General features: G+C 47.9%; 2 protein-coding genes across 6 annotated transcripts in view; one reads left to right on the forward strand and one right to left on the reverse strand.

Moving 5' to 3' along the window:
- SMIM33 (small integral membrane protein 33) overlaps nucleotides 1–10,741 on the reverse strand; it is a 29,186-nt gene that overhangs the window by 15,786 nt on the left and 2,659 nt on the right. The gene's annotated exons all lie outside the window — the stretch shown is intronic.
- ECSCR (endothelial cell surface expressed chemotaxis and apoptosis regulator) lies at nucleotides 759–9,042 on the forward strand. Of its 5 annotated transcripts, XM_072956701.1 has the most exons (12): nucleotides 759–907; nucleotides 1,030–1,134; nucleotides 4,503–4,538; nucleotides 4,764–4,814; nucleotides 4,976–5,035; nucleotides 5,468–5,602; nucleotides 5,995–6,042; nucleotides 6,665–6,775; nucleotides 7,174–7,272; nucleotides 7,492–7,528; nucleotides 8,429–8,525; nucleotides 8,696–9,042. In XM_072956701.1, the coding sequence occupies exons 2-12, from the start codon at nucleotides 1,074–1,076 to the stop codon at nucleotides 8,702–8,704; spliced, it is 744 nt and encodes a 247-aa protein (XP_072812802.1). In that variant the 5' UTR covers nucleotides 759–907; nucleotides 1,030–1,073; the 3' UTR covers nucleotides 8,705–9,042. The 5 variants fall into 5 exon arrangements, with proteins under 5 accessions (XP_072812802.1, XP_015094995.1, XP_015094994.1 ...); XM_015239508.3 differs by lacking the exons at nucleotides 759–907; nucleotides 5,995–6,042 and having other exon boundaries at nucleotides 982–1,134; XM_015239510.3 differs by lacking the exons at nucleotides 759–907; nucleotides 5,468–5,602 and having other exon boundaries at nucleotides 982–1,134.

Below are 10,741 nucleotides of genomic sequence, written 5' to 3' on the forward strand. Positions count from 1 at the left end.
CGGGAGAGAGTATCGTGGGATAGTGCTGGTCAGGGTGCTGCTGCAGCACAGGGAACCCCTGACCCGGTGGTAAGGGGAGGGCTGAGGGAGGGATGCTTAGAATGTGGTCCTCTTGAGGGGAGGGTATAGCTCAAGTGGTAGAGTTCATGCTTAGCTTGCATAAGGTCAATCCCCAGTACCTCCTCTATAAAAGTAAAATAAAATAAAATAAAATAAAATAAAATAAAATAAAATAATAATAATAAACCTAATTACCTCCCCCTGGAGGGGAGAAGAATGTGGTCCTCTTGTTTTTCTTTCTTTTTTTTTTTTTACAATTGGTGATGTCTATTTTATTGTTCATAAGAGTTTTCCATGAGTGAGTTTGTAAGTAATTTCTTTTTTTACATTTTTTATTGATTCATAATCATTTTACAGTGTTGTGTCAGATTCCAGTGTTCAGCACAATTTTTCAGTCATTCATGGACATATACACACTCATTGTCACATTTGGTCCTCTTGTTTTTCTATTCAGAAGAACAATAATATTTGTAAGGCCTCCCTGAAAGATATTGGGAAGTCCCATCTACATTGGGAGCTCTGAGAAGGGCGAGGCATGTGGAGAATTCAGTCTACAGAGCGTGGGCATGGGCGGCTGTGGGCTGAGCTTTAGGGCTTAATCATGCACTGAAACAGGACCTACAAGAAGGGGGAGGGATTGCAGTTACACTCCTCGAAAGCCTCCAGTTGGCCTGTGGAGGAACCAATGGACCCCACAGACAGGAAGAGAGGGGGCATGGGTCCAGGTCGCCATCACTGGCCTTTGTGCACAGCCCTGGAGGAGACCACAGTGGCCCTAGCGCAGGCCATGAGGAGCCTGGGCACAGTCACTGCTGTTTTTACATCCTCAACTGGGCTGCTGGGCTGAGTACGTCCCCTGGAGCCAGTCCCAATCTGTTTCCTTCCATTCTTTGACAGGAAGCTCCTGGAGAGCCAGCCCCCACCCCCACCCCGCCCCAGCACTCCCTTTCTCTTCTCCACTATGGACAGAGCCTCCACACAGCGGCTGCCTGCCTGCCACAGACCCAGCTGACATGGGGAGTGTCGGAGAAACGCAGCTGTGCTGGGCCATCCTGGGCTTCCTCCTGCTCCAAGGTAAGAGCCACTGGCCACCACCCTTCAGCAGTTCCTCTCCCGCAGCTGGCAGTCCTGGGCACCTGTCCCTCCCTCAGGACATTCACCGCACAGGCTTTCCATCCAGGGCTGTGCTGCCCAGAGGGAAATTCCAGAGCCTTCTCTTGAAGGGGATCAGTTGGCTTGAGATTCAGTCCTTCCCAGGCAGGAGTAAAATAGAGATATGGTTAAACTCTTTTGTGGGAAAATTTCGGGGTGAACTAGAGCCCCCACAGAGGCAGATCTCCTGAAATGTGGGAAGTGACTGTATTGGTATATTGAGGCTAGAAAGCTCCTTCTAGGATGTCTTAGCACAAAACTGTCTGTACCTTGGGCTTTCCATGTCATTTTTGTCTTCTCTTGTATGAGGAGTAACAACCTGGGATTTCCAAATATTGACTTTAAGCTCAAATCACAGCAAGGGGGACTCAGGTTAAATACAAAGAGCCATTTGCCGAAGAAGATGTACACATTTTATCTAGGGGGCTAGATGAAATGACCCCCCAGAGTAGATGACTTGGGAACAACACCTCTCAGATAGGGCTCTACTAGCTGATGAGTTGTGAAGTAGCTCATAGGAGTCCTCTAATTAGGGAGAAGTTGCTGGGAACCATGAGAAATCCAGGAGACTGTGACTCACAGGGCAGTAACTTCCCTTAGGTCATCCATCCCCACCCCCACCTCACCCTCCACAGGTCTTCTGTGGAGGATTATGAGCATGTGCTCAAAGCAGCAGAAGAGAGTTTAAGAGTGCTTGGATGGGGAGAGAAGATGGCCTTTTCTTGGTAGTGGGTGAGAGGGCCTGAGTACCTGAACCCTCTGTCTCCTGGAGAGGTCAGACATCTCTCTAAAAGCCCAAGGACCGGGGGTAAAACTCTGATCCCTATTGCTAAACCACCCCCCACCTCCTCAGGATAGAGTCACACATGTGATCTGGGACTGGGGGACTAGGCTGTTGTAGAAACTATAGAAATGGCAGAGATTAAGAAATGGCAGAGATTTAAAAGCTGAGACTCATGAGGGGGCATTTTTACAAACCTAGGCTTCTCCCAGCCTTCCTACCCGCTGTCCTGTCTCAGGGCAAGCACCAGGGCTAAGAATGCCCCGAGTGACTCTATCTGAGCCACAGTCACCCTCGAGTGCCTAACCTCTCATCTCAAGATCTCAGAGCACTCACTTTCATTTTAGTGGACTGAGGAATCCTTTTGAGGACATCCAGGCCCACAGAGGGACTTGACTGTGGAGACATGGAGCCAGGGCAGACTTGAAACTGAGAATTTGAGAGAAGAGGGCAGAAATAAAAATGTCCAGGATTTCTTAAGCATGAACGGTCAGGCACTGTACTTTATATGTATTTTCTCATCCTCATAGACACTTATGAGGTACTAAAATCACTTGCATTTTAAAGAAGAGAAAACTGAGGCCCAGGTCAGATAGTAAGTGACAGAGTCAGGGCTTGAGCTCAAGACTGTCAGACTTCAAATCCATTATTTTAACGACTAAACTAAGCGGATGAGGAAAACAGTATGGTGGTGGTGAAGAGGAGGAAGAGAGAGGCTGGAAGGGAATGAAGAGTTAGGGATTAAGGAGGAGAGACAGGAAAGTAAGAAATCACTGTGGCCAGTGTTCTTCCACTGTCTGCATGCTCAGTGGTCAGAGGCATCCTGGCCTGTAGAAACAGGTGCTCCCTAAGTCTCTCCTCTACTCACAGAGGAATCTATTCTTGACAAAACGTTCCAGTAGTGGGAGGGGAGACAGGAGACAAAGAGAGAGTAGGCTACTGACATGGAGCTTGTGACTTTGGAACTCCTTCAAAGATACTAGTTTTGCTTCTAGAAAAATGCAGGGAAGACAGTCAACTGTGCCCTCCCACTAAAATCTAAAGTCATAACATTATAGAGCTTAGATAGTACCTTAGATATGCTTGATCAATAACTGATAGACCTTTTTTAGGAAATGCCTCAGATTGAGAGTGTTCATCTTCAGTTGAGAAGAGTTCTCTCTAGGCTGGGGCACCTAAATGTTTTAGCTCCCCTCTTAACGCCCCCACCCAAGGACGGAATGGGGCTATGAGTGATGGTGACCTGGAAAAACGCGACTCGGGTTCTGAGCAAGCTTGGGCTTGGAAACAATTAATTGCACACTATCCAAATGATAGCCCTATGGTGGAAGGCAGTGGCTAAAGAAAACAAACAGACCAGCAGGCTGCCCCAGGCTGGGTGGGCCCCTGGCCCTCAGCTGCCTCTGTTCACCCAGGCGCTGGGCTCCCAGGCTTGGTGCTTCCCTGATGATGAGGGGCTGGGAGCAGGAGGGCCAGGCCAGAGCCTGCAGTCCCAGCCTGAGCAGAGGACGGGAACCCAGCTGGGCGGCTCCACTTCCCCACGTTGTTTTCCTTTCACATTGTTCACAGGTTTCAACAATGATTTCATTGTGGAAAATGAGCAAACACAACCTGACCTTTCAGGTCCCACACATGCAGGGGACACAAGCACACATGCACATCTGCCTAGGGATCTGCCTAGGGGCCTATAGGAATATGCAACTGCAGACTCGAAAGCTAATGAGGTTTGCAACTGAGGCCTCCTGTTAATTGACTGCTCCCCCGGTTTGGCTAAAGACAACCATTTTTCTTTTTCTTTTTTTAAAATTAATTTATCATTTATTTATATTTTTATTTTTATTATTGAGGTATAGTCAGTTTACAATGTTGTGTTAACAAAGACCACTTCTGAAGTAGCCTCATCTATTAGAGTAAATTGGTTGCTTATTCTAGAGATTTCCTGCCTCAGAACTTGCTTCCTGTGTGGGCCATTCCTTTCAGCTGGAGGAGGGCAGATAGCCCAGATACCAACCCCAATCCTGAACCCCATTTTATTCACCACATCTTTCCATCCCTTCCCCTTAGGGCAGGAGCAGGATAACAGTATTCACAGGGGAAAAGAGATGGCTCGATGGTAGTGCAGCAAGAACGCTAGCCTGCAGACCTGGAGTCCTGGGTCCTTGTCGAAACGTGGCAGGTCACTGGCCCTCTGTCCTTGGAAATATCACTACTTTGAAATAACCTTTCCCCTACCTTGTGTCAGGTTGTTATAAAAGCGACATGGGACTGAAGAGACAGGAAAGGACTCTGTGACACTGAGCCATGACGTGGTAGTGATTGTGCCATGGAGTCACAGTCTCAAAGGAAGCCAGCACTGTGAGCTAGAGTCACATCCTTTAGTCCTCTACCAAGTGTGTCCACCTTCCAGCATGGGAGGCTGGGAAAGCCAAAAGGCCTGGGTTCTTCTCTGGGGGATGTGCTGGGCAGAAAGCTCACCAAGCTAATCTACACATTTTGCTTTCTCTTTCAGGCCACAACTCCCTGCCCACGACAACTAGCCCTCAGGGTAAGACCAAAAACACACAGGACCTACTCTAGCCTTTAGGAAGAGTGGAAAGAGCTCTAGGCCAGTTTTGTACTAGTCTCTAACATGCCTTGAATAGGGAGAGAGATGGATGGTTGGGGGTTAGGGTGGGGTAGGGAGAAAGACTAGAACACACCAGCTATAGAGGAGAGAGGGAGACGGAGCAATAGGAGCAGCGGACCCTCAGTCTCAGATGATCTGTTTCAGGAAACTTCAACAGTCAAAGTCTAACCCCAGGGCCAACTTCCCCTAAGACAGGTGAGTGTGTGTGGTTGCTGAGGAGCCAAGCCCTGTCCCTTGCCCAGTTCCCTCCCCAGCCCTTTAGATCTGCTTGGAGCCCAAGGGTTCTCCAGTGGCTGAGGGAGAGAGGTGTCACCAAACCTTCCCCACCTTCAGCTCCCCTCCACCTCTACTTGCAGGAGACAGTCCTTCCACAAAGCCCAACAGCTCAAGCCCTCTGCCCAGCGCCAGCACCCCAGGTACTCTGTCAATCAGACTGCAAATGCCATCCAGGGAGGGGCCAATGAGGAGGCAGACATAGTTTCTGCACTAAAAGAGAATAGACTCGTTGGGGACCAGACAAGTAAATAGGATGTCACATTGACAGTTACAAAGCAGGGTGAGAGGGGCCATGATGAACATAAGCGGAAGGTGCTGTGGGAGCCCAGGTAATGTCAACTACCTCAGACTTAGGGGCCAGACACCCCAGAGTGAGCGGTCCCTGAAGCTGAGGCCCAAAAAATAAGTCAACCAGATGAAGACTGTGGGGTGGAGGGTGCTACGGCACATTCCAGGTAGAGGGCACTGCCAAAGTAAAGGCCAGAGAAACCGAAGGCAGATTTGGGACTAAAGAGCCCTCCCTGTGCACATGCTGGCTGAGGCCCTAAGCAGGCCATGCGTACTTCCTCCAGAGAAGTCCTCACAGGTCCCCACGACTGTGTTAGCCGGTAAACCCATGACTGTGAGTTCCAGCACCATGGCTGGTCACTACCCATCCTCGCTGGGGCTGACTTGGTCCCAGCCACAGAAGCACACATCAGGACTTGGTGAGTACCTGGGGCTGGGGGTGAAAAACACTGGGTCATAGCTGCCTGGGTTCCACCTTTCCTCCTTCAGGAGGCCCAGGTCCTGCCCCACATGAGCGTCAGAATCCACACCAGTGGCACCCTGGTTTGGGAGAGAATGAAAGTGGTTTTGGGTGGGTGGGTAGAGACAGGAACTGGTCACAATGAAGGTAAAAGAAGCCTGGACTCAGAACTGATAAAAGTTTGGAGGGGGTAAGGTGGGGTAGAACCCAAAATGATGGAAAGGGAGGCAAAAAAAGGTTAAGAAAGGGCTACACGATTCTCAGGGCAGGTTGGCCTTCACCCAGCAGCATGGGAGAAATCTGGGAGGGGGTGGACACCCTCCATCTGAGCCCTGCTGTTGCATGGTGCAGGCACGGGTGTTCTAAGCGGCGGCAGCAGCAGAGGCAGCACAAGTGGAGGTATGTCCTGTCTTTGCTCACAATGAAGAGTCCCCTGACCCTTTCTCTCATCCTACCCTTGGCTCTGGGATTTTTTTTTTCACAATTCCAGACTTATTTGGGATGAGGTGAGGATAAGGAAGTGGAATAGCAATCAGGCCCACACTACAATGAGATGGGCGATCACACCTCTGTTTTATGAGGGTCAGAAACTTGTGCCCATTAACTGGCAGCTGGCTTGTTAAATCAGTGCCTGGGCACAAACATCCGGTGCCCTTCTTTCCTCCCACGTCAACCTTTGGCAAAACACACATGGCTCTCCCTTGCCTGGTCTGGCTCCCTATCTCTGCAGTGTAAATTCCTTTCCTCTGGGCCCCACAGGCGTGGTGGGAAATGCATAATGAGGGAAGCATCCTGAACTTTCTAGAGTTCTCTGGAACTGGGAACATGAGCAACCAGCAATGCTATTCACATGATTCTACATCAACCAGTCCTGACTTCCATCCACATGGGATCTGGTTGGAGGAAGTCTTTTTCATAGGACATGAGTTCTCACTGCAGTCCTTTACCTGGGAGAAGTGGGAGGGGACATGTGGGCTGTGTCAGATCTTTCACTGAGTCAACCATCCCTACTCTACTTTAGACACTTTTCACAATGTTACTCCCAAATCATCTACCATGAGTTTGAGGACAGGCGACTCGACCATCCTGCCCAGCCCCACATCAGAGACAGTGCTCACTGTGGCTGCATTTGGTGAGAAGGAGGAGGAGGTGGGCGTGGCAGGGGACCCCACCCTTGAACTGACTTGGACTCTGGGTCCGGAAACACAAGTTCAAATCTCACCCATTTGTTCCAGGAGGGTTTGGTTGATGAAGATGCTGGTAGAAAGAAACCTCCACTGGGCCTCCATTCAGCTCTTCTGAGCTCTGCTAGGTCTTGTGTTCTTAAGGGAGGATGGCTCAGGGCTCAGGAGCCCACTCTGGCCAGGGAATGCTGGATGAAAGCTCAATCATTCAGCAGAAAAGGGCAATTCACTTTGCTCCCTGAGCCTGTCTACACAGCACTTAGCTGGGAAAAGGGAATTTGTACTCCTGTTTCTCCATTTTGCCCTTCCTCTGCCTCTCCTTCACCCCATTCTTTTCCCTGTTCAGGTGTCATCAGCTTCATTGTCATCCTGGTGGTTGTGGTGATCGTCCTGGTCAGTGTGGTCAGTCTAAGGTTTAAGTGTCAGAAGAACAAGGAGTCTGAAGGTACATGCCCTGACCCTCATGGCCCCCCTTTGCCTCTCTTTGCTGGAGGATGCAGGGCTAGATTCTGAGACTGATACCCAGCCTGGAGTTGAGGGAAGGAATGGCACATAAGCACCACTAGATGAAGAGGGAGGGTCCACTTGTGTGGGCTTTGAGGGGCACATTGGGACTCTGAGTTACAGCCTGTGACCTCCAATCTGTGCCTTTGCATTTTTACAGATCCCCAGAAACCTGGAAGTTCAGGGCTCTCTGAAAGGTAAGAGTGTCAGAAGTGTAAGGGAAGAATCACCCATCTGATCTCTTAATTCCCCACTCCAAGAGTAGGACCCACACTTCCTGCCTTCTCCACACACACACCCACACCCATACAGAATCCTGACAGCCTCACCGAGGCCAGGACTAGAGGTAGGCAGGACGGGAGGACAGGGCAGACCTAAAAAGAAATGGCTGGGTGATGGGAGAGGGACTGGAACACTTTCCCCAAGGCCAAGTCTCTATCACCCTTTTGTGAAAAATGTAGGAAGTCAGATTCTAATCTACTCCTTAAATAAGAAGATACTCATTTAAGGAATCACTTACTGAACACCTTGTATGTGCCAAGCACTATGGTAGATATTTTGTAATAATATCTCAGATGCTTAGAGCAATTCTTCAAGGCAGATATTACTGTATTTTACACATGAAAAAAAAAGCGTAAGACTCAAGAGATCTTGGTCAAGATCACACAAGTAGTAGGTAGGAGAACTAAGATTTGATCACAAGTCTAAGGTTTATTTAATTATAGAGGAGGTACTGGGGATTGAACCCAAGACCTTGTGCTAAGCATGTACTCTGCCTACCACTTGAGCTATACCCTCCCCTACTTTCTAAAAAATATTTTTTTGAGGGGGAGGTAATTAAGTTTGTTTATTTACTTATTTATTTATTTTTAGAGGAGGTGCTGGGGATTGAACCCAGGACCTCATGCATGCTAAGCATGCACTCTACCACTTGAGCTATACCCTCATCCAAAGCACATTCTCATTTCATTTAGTCCACCACCAAAATAGAGGTTTATAGAAACAAAGATCGAAGTTTCAACACCCCCAATAGTCTCTTGACCCCCATTGCCCTACCACTTTTCCTCTCTATAACTCATGTTCCCTTTCTACGCCAGCTGCTCCACAGCCAACGGAGAGAAAGACAGCATCACCCTCATCTCCATGAAGAATATCAACATGAATAACAGCAAAGGATGTGCCTCAGCAGAGAAGGTGTATTTTTCCTGATGCCTTCCTCTCATTCCCCTCCTCTTCCTCCTCCCTTCAGGCTCAAGTTCCTTAACCAAAAAGGAGATACTTTCAGACTCAGGCTCTTCTCTCCTCTTCCCTACCCCACCACTCCCAATAACTTCATCCTTCCTTATTATGTATTTATTTTGCAGGTTCTTTAAAAGCAATCATGGGTCCCCATGAATCTGAGGATGATGCAGCTGCCCTGTGACCTTAAGGAGGAAAGCGATGGGATTGGTAGAGGCCATGAACCAAATAGAAATTATTTTATTGTTTCACATCTACCCCCAGATCTAAAGGACACTAGCATTCCTCCAGATCTGGGAGCAAGCAGCCAGTACGAGAGACTCTTTCCCATACAGACAATCACCCTAGAAGCACAGCCTGCCCCTACCACCTTCTCAGAGTCACAGGAAGGAGTCTTTAGAGCCAGAGCAAGGAAAATTACGAAGTGAATTGGTCCCTTCTACTTTGCATTAAAATTATTTTCTGGCCTGCAGTCTAATTTCTTTTAAGGTCTACTTTCCCCTGGGTATTTCTTAACAGAATGTTCTGGCAGCTCTGGGGTCTTCTTTTGGAGGTAAGGCATGTGTACAAGTTTCTACACCTGTGGGGAGCTCTCTGAGAAATCTGGGAGGTGGAGAGAAGTTTTTGTCAGGTCTGCCTTAGTTCACCTGGTTTGCTCAGTAGGGATGAGGTGACTGATTAACCACTCCGACAGGGGGAGAGAAAAGCTGTAAACAGTGACCAACTGTCACAGTAAAGAAGTGTTAAATCTGTAGAGTGAGAACAGGGGAGGCACAACATATTCTGACTAGGAAACTCTGGTGGTGAGAGCTGGATACTGTGAGGACTAATGTCCTCTGCCTGCCCTCGGGCAGACATGCCTCACTTTCGTCCTAGCTGTGGGAATAGCACTGAGAAGATTTGGAGCAAGGATTGATCTGTAACTTTGTAAATCAAAACCCATCCCCTTTACTACACACAGTTATGAACTTTGTATCTGAGAAACAGAATGAAGGGTCACAAATACTGTAAAGTCATTTAGAAAGAAAAAGAAAGCAGTTATCTGTCTTCTTACTAATCTCTACCATGACACTGGTTTGGAAATGAATCTTGGTTGGGGAGGGTCAGTGGAAGAGTCATCTGGGTGTATCTGTATGAGGCTCAAGAAGCATCTGGCAGTTGGCAGTTCAGAACACAGGAAGAACACAGAATTCTGAAGCAATAATATACTATTTTTTCCCCTGAATTTAGACTCTGCAAGGTGATACGTGAGAGAAAGTGTAGAACAAAAATTTCTACTCTCTCTGTCTCACTGAAACTATTCAAGTGGCCTGAAGAAATCTACTGGATTCTAGAATCCTCTAGGGCAGTGTCTGTAAACTGCTCACATCTGTAGCTCCTATATGATACACTGCTCTCAGCACATCAGAGGTCATGAAAACTGGCTCTTGAGTGCAGGAAATCCAGTCCAAAGGCTAGGCTCTGCCACAGACTTACAGCTTAACTTTAGTGAAATCATCCCCAACTCTGAGTCTATTTTCTTACTTTTAGAGTGAGGTGACTGGACTACTTGGCCTTCTTTATCTTTTTTTGGTTCTTATATTCTACAGTTTGATAAACTCTAGGTATAAGAAAAAATGAACACAATCTTTTGAGTAGAGATCACTCTGGGTAGAAGCCAGAGACAAGTCTTGGGCACCTTGGGGAAAGTCTTTTACATTCTCTGGACTTAAATTTTCCTGTGTGTTAGTGTGTATTAAGGGAAGAATGATCCCCCCCGGCCCTGTCTACTTCACAGCTACTTGGTAGGTAAAATGGAATAGTAAATGTGGAGACACTTGGCAATTAGAAGTACTAGTTGGCAATTATAGCAGACAATGTGGAGTACCACCACCCAAGTCTCACTTTAGGATCAAGACCCTTGTTCCCCCAGCTGCTGGGATTGTGGCTGCTGAGGGCCCAGAGCTGGTTGATGACTAATTGTTGGGGGTGGAGGTGGAGAGGAAGACCTGGACCTTTGCCTTCATTTCTCCCTCTGCTTAATCTTGCTTCCTTTATTCTTTGCATCTGTTGCTCCCAGAAGCACCAGTAAACCTTCAGCATGCAAATCTCAGAGTCTCCAAGTCTATTTCCTGAAGTACAACCTATGACAGCAATACTACTGCATTAAAAAAAATAATTCAGATATATTT

The sequence above is a fragment of the Vicugna pacos genome, chromosome 3, assembly GCF_048564905.1.
Source record: "Vicugna pacos chromosome 3, VicPac4, whole genome shotgun sequence".
NCBI lineage: Eukaryota > Metazoa > Chordata > Mammalia > Artiodactyla > Camelidae > Vicugna > Vicugna pacos.